Source organism: Simochromis diagramma, unplaced genomic scaffold (genome assembly GCF_900408965.1).
Source record: "Simochromis diagramma unplaced genomic scaffold, fSimDia1.1 OVJJ01000026.1, whole genome shotgun sequence".
Lineage (NCBI taxonomy): Eukaryota > Metazoa > Chordata > Actinopteri > Cichliformes > Cichlidae > Simochromis > Simochromis diagramma.
Window position 1 is genome coordinate 417299 of NW_024386985.1, and position 19035 is coordinate 436333.

General features: G+C 38.0%; 3 protein-coding genes across 3 annotated transcripts in view; 1 reads left to right on the top strand and 2 right to left on the bottom strand.

Moving 5' to 3' along the window:
- Positions 1 to 10645, bottom strand: part of LOC120738979 — a 31666-nt gene extending 21021 nt beyond the window's left edge. Inside the window, exons 1-5 of the mRNA XM_040040600.1 lie at positions 10557 to 10645; positions 10371 to 10472; positions 870 to 948; positions 503 to 707; positions 45 to 371 (exon numbers count right to left, since the gene is read on the bottom strand). Coding sequence (XP_039896534.1) covers positions 45 to 371; positions 503 to 707; positions 870 to 948; positions 10371 to 10472; positions 10557 to 10645 — 802 coding nt within the window. The remainder of the gene's footprint in view (positions 1 to 44; positions 372 to 502; positions 708 to 869; positions 949 to 10370; positions 10473 to 10556) is intronic.
- A 1566-nt stretch (positions 10646 to 12211) lies between these two features.
- On the bottom strand, positions 12212 to 18122 carry LOC120738628 (G2/M phase-specific E3 ubiquitin-protein ligase-like). The gene is made up of 3 exons (XM_040039984.1): positions 17602 to 18122; positions 14880 to 15094; positions 12212 to 14743 (listed from the first exon to the last, which is right to left on the bottom strand). The coding sequence occupies exons 1-3, from the start codon at positions 17904 to 17906 to the stop codon at positions 14487 to 14489; spliced, it is 777 nt and encodes a 258-aa protein (XP_039895918.1). The 5' UTR covers positions 17907 to 18122; the 3' UTR covers positions 12212 to 14486.
- Positions 12329 to 13614, top strand: LOC120738625. Its single transcript, XM_040039978.1, has 2 exons — positions 12329 to 12675; positions 12840 to 13614. The coding sequence occupies exons 1-2, from the start codon at positions 12353 to 12355 to the stop codon at positions 13606 to 13608; spliced, it is 1092 nt and encodes a 363-aa protein (XP_039895912.1). The 5' UTR covers positions 12329 to 12352; the 3' UTR covers positions 13609 to 13614.
- Positions 18123 to 19035: the final 913 nt, after the last annotated feature.

The window sequence follows — 19035 nt, forward strand, 5'->3', positions numbered from 1 at the left end:
GATGTCCTTGTTGGCTTTGTCTTCAGCCCAGTCAAGGGTGTATTTCTGTGTTAAGAATGTTTTCCCAATGCCAGCCACTCCCTTTGTCAGGACTGTTCTGATTGGTTTATCTCTTCCAGGTGAGGCTTTAAAGATGTCTTCTTGTCCGATTGTTGTTTCTAGACTGTCTATTTTCCTGGATGCTGTCTCAATTTGTCTGACCTCATGTTCATCATTGACCTCTGCAGTCCCTCCCTCTATGATGTAGAGCTCTGTGTAGATCTGATTCAGAAGGGTTGTTTTTCCTGATTTAGCAATCCCCTCAGAGACACACTGAAACTTCTTCTTCAAGAAAGACTTAAGATTTGGTTCTAAACCTCCCATGGGAATTCCTAAAGGAACAAATGAATGAAAGTCTACATTTAGAATTTATTATGTGCACATGCATGCATTTTATTCCATCTTTGAGACACTGGTAAATGTCTCATTCATGAGGCAGCTTAAATTTTTATCTATCTCTTACTGCTCAGCAGACGGTTAGCCAGCTCCACCTGCTTCATTCTCCTCAAGAAGTCTAGTGTGATCTTCAGAAATGCCTCACTGTTGCTCCTCTTCCGCTCATCATCCTCCATCTGAGAATGATGAGCAGTTGGGTAATCTGGACTCAGAACCTTCTGTATCTTCTTCAGCTCATTCTTTATGAAAATGATGATGTTGTCCTCCAGCAGCTGGAACAGAATACTTTATGAATGACCCAATCAGACTGAAATCAGGGAGCCAAATATCAGATCCATGTTGGACACATTGACTACCCACTGGTCTACAAAGAGCAGCATGGAGATGACCCTGAACAGAATAGATGTAAAAGTAGTTGTTGTAGATGTACAGACCATAAATATGGAGTCCAGGTCTGTTTGATGCTGCTGGGCAGACTGACTACTGGGAACCTCTGAGCTCTCCTGGTCCACTCTGTGGGGGAATCACAAAAAATTAGATTAAGTACAGAGTCACTATTCAGCCATAGAAATGTTGACAAAGACCATGATTTAGATAGCTCCCCATATTTCTAAATGTCTACTACTTCAGCTGCACTAAAAATCCACAGCTCTGCTTAGTGTTGTAATTTCAGTCTTCCAACTTTTTTTTTCAGCTTCCGGCACCGCTCCGAGCTGGCAGCCAGTATCAGCAGCTCCGACCTGACCGAGTCCTCAGTGTTGTATGTTGGAGCAGCAGTTTATCGGCAGCTGAGAGGAAGAGGTTGGATAAACTCATCAGGAAGGCTAGCTCTGTTTTGGGATGCACCCTGGACCCAGTGCAGGTGGTGGGAGACAGAAGGACTCTGGCCAAAATAACATCTCTGATGGACAGTCTCCCACCCCATGCATGTAGATGTTGCTGAACTGCAGAGCTCCTTCAGTGACAGACTGCTGCATCCTAGATGCATGAAGGAGCGTTTCCGCAGGTCCTTCCTCCCTGCAGCTGTCAGACTGTACAATCTGAACTGCTCCCAACAAACATAGATGTTTACATCAATGCTGTAACTGCAATAAGTTAGTTAATTAACCAATTCGCACTACAACCTGGTTTGCCTCTTACCTGTAATTATTTTTTATTTAATTTAATAACTGTACAGTACTCTCTGTTTATAGTAACCATTGTCCTTAATGTAAATATGTAAGAAAAATTGTGTATGTTTCTGTTCCGTGTCCTGTGTACTGTTTGTTTGTATATTTGTCTTTTTGGCTGCTGTTACAACCAAATTTCCCCTTAATTGTACCAAATTGGGACAATTAAAGGATTATTCTATTCTATTCTCTATTCTAACTAAAACCCAAAATCAGTTGCTAACAAATCCTCTTTTGGAAAAACAAACAATTTGCTATATAACAATCACCTGTTTAATATATGAATAATTCCTCCTTCAGCTCAACAACCTTAGTTTAAAAAAAGATAATTTTGGCTCCCAAACTTAATCATCTGATATGTTTTGGCCATGACTACAGAGTTGATAACTGTCTCCTACTCACCCACTTCCTGGTAGTCAACCATATACATATCTAAGAGGTTGAAATCTCAGTGTTTGGTCACAAAAGAACCAGGGAGAGGTCCCTGTATGAAAGCTTACCACTGACAAAGGTTTCATCAGATCAGAGTAGAACGCACACTGTGACTTAAATAAGACTATTGTAAATGGTAAATTTACCATAATATATAGAGCAGCTCCTTTTAAAATGCACAGTTTCACAGTTGTTTTACCAGTTCAAATTTGTTTTTTGTTTGATATTTCCCTGTTAATTTTAAAATTAATGTATATATATATATATATTTGTAGCACTTTGGTCAACATTGTTGGATGTAAAGTGCATTATAAATAAAGATAAAGATGCTATATATATATATATATATATATATATATATATATATATATATATATATATATATTAATATTCTATGAATATACAACAATTGTTGTGTGAAATTAACTTTTTTTTTGTAGATTTAACAGTTGTGAGTTTCATTCACTGTAAATCAGTTTACATATTTTGGATGTCTACTGTATTTTTTACAGGAAGTCCCTGGTAACCCCAGCTGCCAGCATTTTCCTGTAAAAACAGCACTTTTTTTTACAGTGTGTCTTTATCCTGTTTTCCTTCTCTCACCCCAACTGGTCGCAGCAGATGGCCGCCCCTCCCTGAGCTTGGTTCTGCCAGAGGTTTCTTCCTGTTAAAAGGGAGTTTTTCCTTCCCACTGTCGCCAAAGTGCTTGCTCATAGGGGGTCATATGATTGTTGGGTTTTTCTCTGTTTCTATCATTGTACAATCTACTGTGCAATATAAAGCGCCTTGAGGCGACTGTTGTTGTGATTTGGCGCTGTATAAATAAAATTGAACTGAATTGAATTCTTTCAAAGTTGCTGCTATCACCCCAATTCTGGAAAAAAAAAACAGGTCTAGATCCCAACAACCTTAATAACTTTCGTCCTATCTACAATCTACAATTTCTCTAAAAACATTTTGAAAAACATAGTTGCTTCACAAGTTCTTCTACACCTAACCAACAATAACCTTTATGAACAGTTCCAGTCTGGTTTCCGTCCCTCTCATAGCACCAAAACTGCTCTTATAAAAATAACGAATGACCTTCTTATGGCAGCTGTCTCCGGTCTCCTCTCCATCCTTATTCTCCTTGATCTGAGTGCAGCCTTTGACACCATCTCTCACTCCATCCTTCTCAGCAGATTGGCTTCTATTGGCTTTTCTCATACCAGGCTAGCTTGGTTCAAATAATACCTGTCTGACCGCACTCAGTTCATTCGATTAAAATCCTTCACCTCTCAGCCTTTTCCTCTGTCTACTGGGGTGCCCCAGGGATCTGTCCCCTCCTTTTCATTATTTACCTCCTCCCACTTGGGCATATTTTCCATGAATATAATATTCAGTTTCACTGTTATGCCGACAACACCCAGCTTTACCTATCCACCAAACCCGACTCTACTCTCCCTCCACCCTCCCTCACCCTCTGCTTAGCTGAACTTAATTTATGGTTTTCAATACCATCAATAATGTTACTCGCTCAGCATATTTCCACCTCTGTAACATCAATCGCCTCGGCCCCTTCCTCACTCCACACTACTGCTATCGTTACCTTGTTACCTCTCAGACTGACTACTGTAACTCACTCTTATTTGGCCTTACACAAAAATCCATCAATAAGCCTCAACGTGTCCAGAACTCTGCTGCCCGTATTATTACTAGGACTCCCTCTACCCATCACATCACTCCTATTCTGAAGCAGCTTCAAAATACTACCCCATACATTTAAGGCTATTCATTCTCTCTCCCTACCATTACTTTCTGACTTGGTTCAGATCGCCACCCCATCCTGGTGCCTCAGATCATCCTCCTCCCTTTCTCTTTCTGTTCCTTCCTCTTGTCTTGTTTCTATGGGGGGCAGGGCTTTTAGCTGCTCTGCACCCCGACTTTGAAATTCCTTAACCACAGACCTAAGAAATATCACTTTATCCCATCTTTTTAAGTCCGACCTCAAAACCCACCTGTTTAAAATTGCCTACTACTTATAACCTATCCCTGATCTTAAACTTTCTATATGCTACTCTCATTAATTTAATTTCATGTTTTTTATGCCTGTTTTATTTGTTGTACAGTGTCCTTGGGTGTTTTGAAAGGCACTTTTAAATAAAATGTATTAATAAGAATAATAATAATAATAAGAATAATAATAATAATAATAATAATAATAATAATAATAACACATGTCTGATTAAGCTGACTGTGAAATTGTAGAAGTCAAGTTTTTGTGATGATAGGTGACACACTAAATTGGAACTTTTAGAAACTGGAAACTAGTTTACAGCTGTGTGGGGTCAGCAACTCTGTCTTTATCTAAACATAGTGATACATTTCTGTTAATGAGTCTTCATAATTAACCTTTGGACACAAATTATATAAAGTTTTTCACTTGATTCCTTGTACCTGCATGATGGATGTGAATGAAACTTGAACCAAAGTACTGGACAGCTGTGAGATCCTCTCTTTTTTCCTTGAGATGTGCACAGTGCAGGTTTTACCACTTTGGGAAAAAAAATGCTAGAGGGGATGACATGTGTTTTGTCCAGAGAAGTGGCCAATTATCATGAAGCACCTGTTACTTTCTCTGGAAAAACATCTTTAGCCAGATAGTGTGAGACTGTTGATGATTTCAGTGCCTTTGTGAACTGGATGGATCCGCATCAAGGGCATAGATTTGGCATGGATGGAAGGGACATGTCCCCACCAATATCCAGCGATTATTGAATTGTCTCCACCAATAATTTGATCTCTTCGAGTAAAGAAAAACAAACCCGATAGAAAGAAAAAAAAACGATCTGTCATCGTTTCATTCACCCAGCGGTGCAGAAAGAGTTAAATTACGTTCTCTACTGGAGTCCTACCTCATGTGCCAAATATGGCCAATGTGATTGGCTGGGCCTTTCAGGGAGCTCTGTTTAGTTTTAGCAGCGGCCGGTGTTGTGCCAGAAAGTGATTGTCTGATTTCCGGTATTTACCAAAAACTGATGGCTCGCATGTATACTGCTATAAGTAACTTCTTGGGCTATAATGTGTGAAACATATGTCAAATGCATCCCTCATGGATGACATAAAGTCATCTGGAGCCACAAACAACATTCGTGTAACAAGGTAGAAGCCGCAATCAGTTTTTGGCAGTGACTTTTATATAACCTTTATGCAATTACAAAAAATCTCATTAACATTAAAAATGTCTTTTGTAAGAGTAAGTTGGCCAAGAGGACAGCAGAAATGGCAGCAAATATTACAATAGTTCTGTAAAATTATTTTAAGTGGGGATAAGGACCGGATTGGTTATAATGTCAGTACAATAACACAGAGTTGTAAAGATACTTGAAAAAACAGATAATTTTTAAAATTCTATATATAACCCCTTTATAAATGCTGTTCACCGTTCTATTTACATACATAAAGATATTACATGTAAAAAATACACGGAAACATTGGAAATCAGTTTTTGGCCGGCAATCAATTTTTGGCACAACACCTGGCAAGCCTGCGCTGCCAGGACCTGCAAGGAGGAGGGGAGGATGGCAGCAAAAAGGAAGAACCTGGATATAAGAAAGCATTTTTCAAAGAAACCTGTAAGTCACTTAAAGCCAAGTTAACTCATAAAATGTCCGTCATAATAACGTTACAGGCTATGCTAGGCTTTGGCCCACATCAGTCTAAAGTTGTACGTGTTTTGGAAACTAACTGCACAACAGGCAGCACTATTAGTTATCTCAGTCTCAGAGTAGCATTTCTAATTTTGATTGAAACTGTCAGAGAAAACAGCAGCCTCAAGCAAGCCGGGATATTAGTTTACAGAGGCTGTTAAAATTATGTCTAACGTTAAAATGTTGGTGACACAATAATTTCATCCTAATGGTACTGATATTTTCATAGGGTTAATTTTTGAGACAAAATATAATGAGGTAGTCATGATTTTGCAAATATTCCACCTTGTAGTGCAGTTTGCACATTTTTTTTAAATGACAGACACACTGAAGCAGCTACCCATTTTATTCTTATTGTCATGTATGTCCTATTTGCCAGGTGACAGAAGAACCAACACAAAGCTCAGAGAGCAATGGTGATACAAGATCACAGGTGAAATTGGATGATGACTTGTTGGTTCATTACTGTATTTGAAGCACATGTGTGACTGCATGCATTTCAAATGTCTCACTGTTATTTATCAGGTGATAGAGGCAGCTCTGCCATGTTGTAGCTTGGACAGAGGTGAAGAGGCAAGTTCACAGGTGACTGACTGATGATTTGGTGCTATAGATTAACAAGAGGAGAAAGCATGTGTTTGGACACTGAGTTGTTGTGGGACATCAGTAGTCCATGTCTGTTGCTGTAACAGTAGTTCATGTTTAGAATAAAAAATCTCAGCTCATTGATTTGATCGGGGCAATAGTGTGCCCAAAATGTTGCATAATTTTTCTGAGAGATCTTTTACTTTGTGGTAATCTTAGATGAGTAGTTTTATGGACAAAAATTCACCAGGTCATTCAGTGTTCCCTTAGTGCCAAAATATAACAGATGTTGGTGTACTGTGACTGAACTAATGTTGTTAAGTCCTTAAAGTCATATTCTTTATTGTCATGACTGTATTTGAAGCTATTTTTTATTTTTGTATGACACCTGATTTATATGGAATATGGCTGAAGTAAACTGAAGCCTAAAATACTTAGTCAGTCATTTGTTTAATAGTAATTTAACATTATATAATTCACATATAAAACTATGAATTGTAATTTTAAATGGTTTAAAGCATGTAGAATAGCATATGTAGGAAAGTATATTTCTCCTTTTTTTTTTATCAAGAAGTAAAGACAAAAAGGAAAAAGAAACAGGGCAGGGTTCGGTGGTTGAATCATCCAGCCCCACCAATGCCAAAACCAAATCTACGCCCTTGATCCACATTATGCATGAACTATTCTGCAGATTGGGATGTATGTTCAGGTGGTTCAATAAATTAGTTGCGTTGCTTTATTGTGCAGAGAGACAACACTATTTGCATATGATTTCTCACCGCGCTGCCTTCACTGCTCCATTTACTTTCTTCACTTCCTCTTTTTTCTCCTTCAGTGTTTGAGTCATCTTATCAACAGGCAAAGTCAAACTCTTCAGTCAGTATTTCCTGTTCAATCAGACATGACTTTAGCACACAGTTCTTCTTTTCTTAAATTTGTCTGAAAACTAACACCATACTGGCAGGGCTCTAGACTAACTTTTTGCCACGGTTGCACTGGTGCGCCTAACTTTTTTTCTTAGGCGCACTCAAATTTTTCAACCGCATCGCTTAAAACCGCAGTTTTACATGTGCACTTTTTTTTGGGGGGGGGGGATTGCTGTCTATATAGACACTATTAATTTGTAAATGATTAACTAGCAATCTTGTTAACACAAAGTTCTTTATTTGGAGCACAATTCTACGAGAAAGATAAGTTACTGCTGCAGCAGGCAGCAGCAAACAGATTGATGGTTCCATGTCAGAGCACTGGCTATGAATTTCAGATGGATCAGGCCTTAACAAAATTTATCAATAGTTCTTTTCCTCTTTTCTTATTACCCACAGCTACATCCACTTCTGTCGGGCCTAGGCTATTCACTAGGACTGGGTATCATCACTGATTTCTATAATCCATTCAATTCCGATTCACAAGGTCCCGATTCGATTAAATTTTTCCTCAGATAGTCAGAAATATTATAATTCTGGTCATTTATCAGTACTGATACATGCGAGACTTCATCAGAGGTGTGAGCATCACAGCAGATGCCTTTGTGTCAAAGTAACTAAGGATAAAACACAGAAAAAGGAGATTTTCCTGGCCTGCATGCTTTTTATAGCAGATAAACTTAAACATATTCTCCAATTTTACATAATTTTAAAAAGTTTAAATTTCTTCAGTACTGAACAACAAAAATTAGCCTCTCTTTTCCAAGGTCATTTAAGTAAAAACAAAAAAAAGAAAAAAGAGCAGCCAACAGGGCTGTAAACAACAGTAGACTGCGGGTAATAAGCGAATGAATAACGCAGAAAACAGAGATTTGAGATGGGAAACTGTTCTTGAAGTACAGAGAGAGAGCTGTGCATGAAGTGTGATTTTATCGTGGTGGAAGCAAAACAGCAGAAGTCAGAGGGAATTCATGACAATATTTATCAAATGTGAAGCATAGTTTGGATCTTCTTTTGCTGCTGGTCAGTGAATTTTGGTTGGTGAGAGACAAAACCTGCAGCTCAGAATCTAGCGCAAAAAAGACGTAAACAAAAGCGCGGACCAGACGCATCAGAATCAGCGAGCTGTCGGCTTTCAGCCCTGACGGCGTGTCCGTGTACGGGCCGAGAAAGAGAGAGCTGATTCTGATGCGTCGGGTCCGCGCTCTGTGTTTACGTGGAATCCGTTTAACTGCTCTCATTTACTGTTTGGTGGTTGTTCAAATAGTTTTGTGAGCTTTAACCTGAGATTCTGGCGTTTCTGGCAAAATACACAGTTATAGTTACAAGTCGATTAAGGATTTCATGAATTGATATCACTTTATTCAAGCTACTCACCTCTCTCTATCCACCTGCACTTTCAAACGTACACACAAAGGGGCCCCTCCCCTGGCTATCTCTGATTGGTTTACACCACGATAGGGGCATAATGTGTGTCAGTTGTTGACCACACGGAGACGTTCAGAGTTGCAGATTTTTTTTTAAAAAAATTTGTACTCAAAAAGTTGGTCACATTGGTGTGAGCTAGGATTTTTTTGAGTCACACCATTAAAAAATTTGACTGGTATCAGCATCTTTCACAAACCTGTCCAAATCAATCACCTGGACAACAACTTAAAACAAAGACTCCTTAATCAAGTGGCATAAAAACATACCAGTCAAAAACCAAGACAATACACTGCGCTAACAAGAGATGGTATCAATAGGTCAGTAGGGCTCAAAACAACTACAGCAAACAACACCAACTAGAATTCAAAACTGGCAAAAAACCAAAACGCAATCAGCACAACTGAACCCTTCAAGTAGCCCATAACCTACAGGCTGCCGAGCTGCACAGTTACAGACTCACACCAACAACAGTGAGCATGAGGTACATTAGGTATTGGCTAGCCTCACTCAGAGTTACAAGGGTCAACAAGTGAACATGACTTTTGTCTAAAGTTCACATACACAAAGCAGCTTTACAGAGGTCGCCATGACTACCACATGGTGGCTTTGACAGCTGTTTGAAACGTCGGCCATCTTACTCTAGAACTTTCTCAGTTTCCTGCCCACCTTAAAAGTTTGGCAAACTTTGACCTGTTTATCTGCAGTGGACTTCATCATCACAACAAGGGCCAAACCAGGGACACCACATGAACCGAGTGAGAGTCAGAGTGATGCCGGTCTCTGCTGCACCCACCAGGTAACTCAACTCAGCAAGTCAAACAGCACAGCCTGTGTGGACAGATGGATGCTTGAAGCTTACATTTACTTGGAAAAACTAAAAATTACTGTTTCTGACAGCAGTTCAGTGAGCAGAAGATGAACTGATCTCCAATAGGCACAAAGTCAGAGAAGAAACTTTGTTTTCTACATTTCAGCAGATTACATTTTGATTTTTATGTGATGGGTTTTCAGAAAAGTGGAGAATAGTGTTTTTTTAGTTTTTAGAAGTTAAAAATAATAACCAGTGTTTGAGTTATTTTTGATGCTATGAGTTTTATGAGTGAAAGTGAAATTTGTGCAGCAAAGTTAGTGTTACCTCCTCTAACTTCCCACAACATAAAGCACAACATGACTGATGGAAGAAAACATGAGCATGATAGAAGTTGGTGGATCAATCCAAATATAAATAATATTGATACCAACCCTGGAATTGGTATTAGGTTTATACTAGTGTGACAGGATTGATGTTTTGTTTCTGTCGTGTTACATATTGCCCAGAGTACATTTAAACAACCAAAGTTAAGTAAAAGGCCTTTAGAGACAAGTAGGCCTACATTTACATTCCAGTCCAAAAAAACCCAGTTTCAGAATACATGAAAACTGTAAATGTAAATTTTGTTCTGTTAACTTTTGTGGAAAGCAAAAATAGCAGTGATGTAGTGGTCATTAAAATGTGATAAGAATTTGCAAATTGATGATGATTCATCTCAAAAGCCATGACACACTGCTCTCCCCTACATTAGTGGATTTTCAGTTGTTTAAAAGCCAATGGCTTGTTTTTAAGAGACAGTTTAAATGGGATTGAGGGAATGATGTGTTTGCACTGCAGTTTATATCCAACAACATCAAGCAGTTAAATCAAAGAGTTCATGTTACTAACAGCTCACCTCTCTGCAGCAGACAGAGGCTGGACTTTAAAAGCAATCATGTCAGCTTTAGACTGGTCACTCTTTAAGGACACACAGCTGGGTCCAGGTCCAGGTTGGTTCCTGTGAATAATGATGGAGCAGTGATGTGAGTGCTGAGCTGTGACATGGAGAAGAGTCATGGACAGTTAGAGATGGTCATCTCACCTCTGAGCTTTGGTCTGGTTCTCATGTTCCCCACACAGAGTGGTTTTAGAGGGAGGGACTCCCTCCTCCCTGTCTTCACACTGATCCATGCTGCTGAATTCACATCCACATCAGCTCACATACACTTTCTACCTTCACCTGCAGAGGAAACACAAATCATTCATGTGCACATCAACTGAGAGCTGCTGAGGTCATGTCTGATGTGTTGGACTAACATCCACTCCATCTGAGTCAAGATAATATGAAATATCTGCTGTCACATATCAATAAGTGGATACTAACAGCAACATGCAGTGTTGACCCTCGAGTCCGTCGGGGCCTCTTCGATCAGAGTTAATCAACATTATGTTATCAATTATAAAATAAATAAATGAATATATCAAACAAATATATTTATGACAGTAACATGTTATTAGGATAAAAAAGTAAATTTCACAGTATAAATGTTCACTGTACACTGTTTCCTGTCATAACTGAGAGTCCACAGCCAGACAGTTAGCTCTGTCACAAACAGATTTCATCAGTTTACTACAAGAATGTCACAGAGAGATGATTTCACCCTCCAAATTCCCAGATCATAGTAAATGCATGTCTGCAGGCAACACTACAAATAAATGTTCTGATGAAAATAAATTGATTCAGTGAAATGATTGTTGGATTTTCTATGAGGGGCCATACAAGCCAAAATTCATACTTTCACTCTCACATACATATATTCTTCTTTCAGGCACATGTATTTTCACTCTCACATACATATATTCTTCTTTCATGCACATGTATTGTCACTCTCACATACATATATTCTTCTTTCACACACATATACTTTCACTCTCACATACATATATTCTTCTTACAGGCACATGTATTGTCACTCTCACATACATATATTCTTCTTTCATACACATGTATTGTCACTCTCACATACATACATATATTTTCACTCTCACATATATATATTGTCATCTCGCACACCTTTATTCTTATTTCATATCCATGTATATTCACTCTCACATAAATCCATTAATCTTCCTTTCACACACATGTATTCTATTTTTCTTAATGCTACATATTTTTATGCTGACATATATTTATTCTCCTTGCAGGTGCAGCCCTTTCTAGTCATACATATATATACATACCCTTTACCTTTCAACACATATATATTTGTACTCCTATACTCATATATACATACAATCCCAGTGTTTATCCTTTACCCTTGCATACATACACTCTGACATTCACATCTGCATTTCCTAACACAGGAAGTTAATCCTTTAAGCAGGAAGTTATTCTTAAACCAGGAAATGTAATACACTTGGAGAACTTACTTGACATACCCAGACCTAAACCAGAAGAACCAAGCAATGAAGCTGTTCAAAGTCATCCTGCTTTCTTTGCTAGTATTGCAGTTAATTTGTCGAGTAAGTAGTAATGAAAATGACATTAGAACTTTTTTAAATAATGTATTAGAATGTTTGGAACAAATTCAAAGAGAAGCTACAGATTCTTTTGTTCGTCAGAGGCTCCATAGAGAACTTGGTGATCATATTCAAACCTTATCTGGAATTTTGTCCATCTCAAGATTTGTTGACGATGCAAGAAATAGAGAAGCAGTGAATACATTACAGTCCTTAAATGGATGGCTAATTTTTTTACTGACTGCTTATGAAACCAGACAAGGAACTACATCTGAGAACAGACTTGTCTTGCTACCTCCACCTCTCATGACTTGCTCTCAAGGTCGACCGTGATACAGCATTTCAAGAGAGCAAATATCTCATTTAGTATCTCTTGGAATGAACTGGCAAAGCATTGGAACATGCTTAGGGGTTAGCTCCCGTACTCTGTACAGGCACAGAGAGGACCTTGGCATTGAGCCACTGACTTATGCAACATTATCCGATGAAAACCTGAACAGGGTTGTTAGGGAAATTCTTCAGTATACCACAAATGCAGGTGAACGATATGTGCATGGCAGCTTGAGATCACGTGGGTTACGAATCCAAAGGTGGCGTGTAAGACAAAGTCTACAAGAAATTGACCCCTTTGGACGTTCCCTCAGAAGACGCAATGCAATACGTCAACGACTGTACAGTGTTCCTTTCCCCAATCAGTTATGGTGAGAAAATTCTAACAGAAAAACAGTCCTGATTCTAAGTCTATAGTGAAATGGATTATCTAAAGCAAAATAACTCATTGTTTTATTTACTCAAACGTATGCATATCCTTGACCATGTCATACTTTCCCCATACATAACTTATACTTATTTCATTTTTCTATAGGCATATAGATGGAAACCACAAACTTGTGAGATGGAGGATGGTGTTCCATGGCTGTGTGGATGGTTTCAGTAGAACCATCATCTACCTTGCGTGTTTAGATAACAACAGGGCATCAAGTGTTTTGTCACTGTTCATGGTTGGTGTTCAGAACTTTGGAATGCCATCCAGAGTGAGATGTGATCATGGACTAGAAAACACTGGTGTTGCCCGTTTCATGCTTTACAGGCAAGGACTGAACAGGCATAGTGTTATCACTGGCAGGTCTGTGCATAATCAAAGAATTGAGCGATTATGGGCAGAATTAAATCGAGTGGTCTCATATCATTTTGTTAATCTTTTCAATTTTATGGAGGAGCATAGTGTATTAGATTCACTTAATGAGGTCCATTTATTTTGTCTTCATTATATATATTTGCCACGTATTCAAAGAGCTGCCACAGAATTTCAGAACCAGTGGAATAACCATGGACTTTCAACACAAGGAGGGCAAACCCCTCTTCAGCTGTGGCAAAGGGGCATTATCAACAATGCAGGAATACATAACCCAAATATGAATGGTATTTGTGAAAATGACTTTGGTACTGATGGATGCAGACCACTGCCAGAGCTGGAGACAAACAATAATGTCGTTGTTCCATCAATTAACATTTCCATCAGTGACACCATGATGGTTACACTTCAACAGACCTTTGATCCATTTGAAGATTATGGCAATAACGGTATAGATTTATTTTGCAACCTTGTTCGTTTTCTTGAGAGACAATCCTAAAATATCAATAAGGCCTCTGGAGAAATTTCATTTACTGTAATTGTGGTTGTGCAGCTTAAAAAGAATACAGTGCCAAGACTGTTGTTAGTTCAGTATTATTAGAAGTTTAGTCACAGCTTTAAATTTCAAGAATGCTACTATCAACCTTTACATGCATGTTGACGGTTTGTATACAATTTTAAAGAATTTATGAGTTGTATTATGTGAGTGTGTTGAGATTTTACAACCATGTTTTGTTTTAAAACACCTTGTTAAAAGAAAAAATAAATTTGTGCAACCACATTTTATTGAGGTTTTTGGTCATCACAATCACCAGATGTATTGTCTTGGAACAAGATGACTCAAACTGATAACATTAACATTAATACAGTCAGTAAATACATCAAACATGGATCACGGATCAAATAGAAGTGTCAGATAAACAATATTGAAGAACACCAGAGAATAAAAGCAACAAACAAGTACAAAGCTAGAAAACAAAAATAATCACAATGCACATAAATTAATGCAATGAAAAAATTATTATTGAATTATGTTAGTATACATAACTATTGTATACTTGTAGAATGGTACCCTGACAAGCAAATAGACTTGAAGCAAATCAACATTTGTTAAAAGGTCAATGCAAAAACAGAGCCTCCAATCACAAAATAGGTGGGTGAAATATGAAATATGGCAACATAAAGTAAATTCAGCTTGGTCTCAAGTGTGTTAATTGGTGTTTTAGGTGGAACATTTTGAACATTTTTTTGTTTGATTTCTGGGAAAGAAAATGCAATGATATTCAAAACACCCCCCCCTTAGAATTACTTAATGATTGACACTCATTAATTTAACTGAGTGCAAAGCTCAGATTAGCATACTAACCTGACCAGGAATTAAGTTATTCCAAGACCATGTGTATTACCTAATGCAAAGTCCATATTTTCCTGAAAGTCTTTGTAAGAGGTATGAAGTGGTAACTTTAAACAATTGATGCACATGTTTGCAATGGGTAGTTTAGACATGGTTTGTGCATCAGGCTCTTGGTGAAGAAATTCAATGGACGGTTGTGGAGAGAAGCCAATTGGTGGAACAGTGTTGGCTCCAGTGGCGAAGGCAAGAATTGTCCCCAGCTTCTGTGTTCCGTCTTGATCTAAAGGAAAAGCAATACTGTCAAAAATGGCATTAAAGACAAAAAACACAGCAAGCATTTCTACTTTTAACTGATTCAATGAAAAGATGCACTGCATTATAAATTGAACACGCAATGCTTAAAACGCTAAATTTACCTTCTGCATCTGTTAGGTAGTCTCTCCAGAAACTAATGACAACTGCTTCAGCATGCCTTTTATTGCTCCCAGCTGGAGAAAGGCGGATGGTAAAGAGGCTGTCAAGAAGGTCAGCTGTAAGCACTGAAGGTGACCAGCATAGAAGGGTGCGAAAACTCTCTGGGTGAGCTTGGATTTTGTCCAGCACCTCAAGTGTCCGTAGTCCATCCTGAAATCTAAATGATAATCAGAATTACCTTTAAAATCACAAATCACATCAAAAATGAATGGATCCAAGAAGTATAATCTAAATGGCAGCTAGCCATTTAGCCCACTTGAATATGTTTAAAGTTGCTCGTGCATGTAAGAGTTGAGTATAATCGCAAACACAAATAACAGAAACATAATTTGAAAGAAAAAATGCATAAAGTAATAGCATGCTTATAAATTGCCTTTGAAAAAAAATGGAAAATGTTTTGGGGTTTGACCATTTTAATTCACTGACGCTTGAATTAAAATAAAATAAAATAAAATTTTTTATATATATATATATATATATATATATATATATATTAGAGCTGGGCGATATAGGATTTTTTCATATCACGATATGTTTTTTTCATTTCAGGCGATAACGATATCTATCACGATATAAGCCAAATAACTATATTTGTAAGATTTAAATGTGCTGTTGCTCACAAGTAAAATGAGAAATAATGAGCAGCTTGTTTTTATTTAAATATTTATTTCCCATAATAAGTTCATCCATTAAGCGGACGCGAATGGATGGATGAAGTTCAACAGGGTAGATGTACTTAAGGAACATGAGACTTTTTCAGATAAATAAAGGCAAATATTGCAAACTACACAAAAGGCAGCCGCTAAAGCGTTTAAGTTTCAAAATAGAACAAACGAAACAGACTACTAAATTGTCAATTCCACTTAGAAACAAAATATTAATTCTAAAAATAAATCTTAGTTTGTTTTACAGAAGAACAGACAAAACTGACTAACTTTTGTCAATATCAAATAAACTGAGAACTAAAAGGAAATTCTCAATCTCTCCTTGTTGTATAGCTGAGCTTTTCAAACAGTTTTAACAGTTACTTTAGTCTGACAAAAGCCGAATGACGAATTAGCGCTTCCAGTCAGAGACTGAGGCTACGTCCACACGTACACGGGTATTTTTGAAAATGGAGATTTTCCGTTTTCGTTTTAAAAAATAATCCCGTCCACACATAAAGGCAGAAATGAAGGAAAACGCTGCTATGAACATGCCAAAGCAGCAGGTGGAGCTAGATTCCTAACCGTGCAGAAATGTTGGCCAATCAGAAGTCTAGAAGCCTCGGTGGGAAAAAGTAAACAAAGCTGGGGCATAGAAGCAGAACCGAGTCGTATGTGTGGAGGGACAGTAACTGTGTGTATATGTAAGCATTTAAACACTGCAGAGAGTAGAATTAACAGTATTGTAGAAATTCATTTCACCGAAACAATAACGTGGCGCACAGTGTGACGCATGCACCAGTTTATTGTATTTCCAGACTTGCTTTCGGCACAATTTACAGTGCACGCTACTCTGTTTTTTGTCAGACTTGAAATAGCTGAAATACCTTCACACTACGGAACTTCTATGGCTCGTCCGTTTGACAATTTCTCCGGCATTGGAACCATCATCTGTTTTCTCTTCGGTAACCTTCGGTCACGCTCGGTTGATTTTTCTAGTCGGCACACTCATTTCCTCCATTACCCGGGTGGTACGGTCGCTGGCTGCTTCCCAAACAAATACACATGTGAGGCTTGGCACTTGTGCTGTACGTAACAAGTCACACGACGTGACGCTGCGGCTGTGATTGGTTCGGCTCTGCGCTACTTAATTTGGATTGGCTGACCTTTTTTTTTTTTTTTTTTTTTTTTTTTTGAGGACAAGAGCGGCGAGGTCTATCGCGATAGTTTAATTTCTCTATCGAGTAAAAGTTATATCGCGATAGATATCGTTATCGTTCTATCGCCCAGCTCTAATATATATATATATATATATATATATATATAGTACAATGAAAGAAAATCTAAATACTCCAGTTCAACTACAGTGCGGCCCCTTCAATCACAAAAGCTCAAAAAATAAACTGCATAAGGATTTTTTTTACTGCTCTTTAAAATGAAATACGCCTACAAAGAGGCATACAAAGAAACATTTGCTATTACTTTTTACTTTGACTAAAGAACAAAAAAGACACCGATCATATTTCTTTTGTTCTTATTTCATACACTGTAGAAACTGGACTGAAGGCATGACTTGGCATCCATGTTTATCTACCTCTACAGTGGTACAGATATTGATCCACTCACAACACAGAGTTGGATTGATGTCTTCTAGCAAGATTAAAATTCTACCCCAAAAAATAAATAAATACAAAACTAAACAAAAACAACAAGAAAATTAACCCAACCTTTTATTTAGCAGGCTAATGTAGCTACCACCTCCCACATTAATAAAGAAGATTTAATATAAAGTAATCTTAAAGTAAGCATCAACTTACACTCGGGTCACAAGTACAAACAGCCACTAATATTGAAATAAATGCCACGGTCTTTACTGTTTTTAATGTGGATGCTGCTGAATAAATTAGCTAGGGCTAAAAATTTATAAGGGTAACAAAGTGCGTTGCTAAATCAGCAAAGCACGTTTCGTATTTTGTATTTCGCAGTTGTATAGTTAAGTGGCAAACTGTTTTGTTCTTACCTTTTCCTTGATCTGCAGTTCCAGTTGCCAAAGTGTTTCTGGGTCTGATATCGCAAAGACTGCCCCACTCCAGTCGAACTCCGTGTAGCTACTTGACTCGTTGAAGATACCCGGGTGTTAGCTGGTCTAAAAAGTTCCCTCATCTCACTTTCCACCGTGCTGTGGGTAACACTGGGTGCAGTTGAGCCCGTCCCATCTCGATCAAGTGACGAGGACAACGATGTGACCGTTTCAGGACATGATAAAATATTTCTTAACAACCCGACAGCTTGCTGAAGAACTCGAGTATCTTCTCCCCCCTCCATGCTGTCAGACACTTGAAAGTGACCCGCGCGTGCTTCTCAGCCAATCACAGCGGTACAGACACCCAGCCTTCCGTTTCCATTAAACTCCTTCCGTTTCCACTATACTCTTTCATTCACATACATTATTCTCTTGCATACATATATTTTCTTCAGATATGTATACATTCTCTTCTTACATACATATATTATTTGTAAGATTAAATGCATTTTGAATGCATGTAAATGAGAGCAAAATGTAGGAATGTATAAATGAAAATGCATGTATGTTAGAGTGCAAATGTGTAAATATGTAGATTAAAATACATGTGTAAGAGAGCATAATATTGCAATGTGTGTGTTAAATATGTGTAAACATGAGAATAAAAATATCTAAATATAAAAATTAAAATAAAACTACGTGAGAGTGAAAATATATGTATGTGAAAGAAGAATATATGTATGTGAGAGTGAAAATATATGTATGTGAGAATGAAAATATATGTGTGTGAGAGTGAAAATATATGTGTGTGAAAGAAGAATATATGTATGTGAGAGTGAAAATATATGTATGTGAGAGTGAAAATATATGTGTGTGAGAGAAGAATGTATGTATGTGAGAGTGAAAGAATAAATTTTGGCTTGTACGGCCCCTCATAATTTTCTTTGTTTCGCTTGTATTATTGTAGGGTCTTTATTTTATATATATATATATATATATATATATATATATATGACATTGGAATGTCGTTTGGACTGGAGAAGTGTAGTCGGATGGTAACAAAGAGAGGGAAGGTAGTCAGAACTGAGGGGATTGAACTACCAGAAGGCAACATTGCAGACATAGAGGACAGTTACAAGTACCTAGGGATCCCGCAGGCAAATGGGAACCATGAAGAGGCCGCTAGAAAGGCTGCAACCACCAAGTACCTGCAGAGGGTCAGGCAAGTCCTGAGGAGTCAGCTGAATGGTAAGAACAAGATCCGGGCCATCAACACGTACGCCCTGCCCATGATCAGGTACCCTGCTGGGGTAATAGGCTGGCCAAAGGAGGAGATAGAAGCCACTGACATAAAGACAAGAAAGCTCCTTACCATGCATGGAGGGTTTCACCCCAAGTCCAGCACCCTGAGGCTGTACGCTAAGCGGAAGG

Coding starts and splice junctions, on each gene's coding strand:
- LOC120738625 (XM_040039978.1), top strand. CDS start 12,353: ATGAACTGGCAAAGCATTGGAACATGCTTAGGGGTTAGCTCCCGTACT. Junction 12,676..12,839: donor CCTTTCCCCAATCAGTTATG/GTGAGAAAATTC, acceptor ATTTTTCTATAG/GCATATAGATGGAAACCACA.
- LOC120738628 (XM_040039984.1), bottom strand. CDS start 17,906: ATGGAGGGGGGAGAAGATACTCGAGTTCTTCAGCAAGCTGTCGGGTTG. Junction 15,095..17,601: donor AACTGCAGATCAAGGAAAAG/GTAAGAACAAAA, acceptor ATTATCATTTAG/ATTTCAGGATGGACTACGGA. Junction 14,744..14,879: donor CTACCTAACAGATGCAGAAG/GTAAATTTAGCG, acceptor CTTTTCCTTTAG/ATCAAGACGGAACACAGAAG.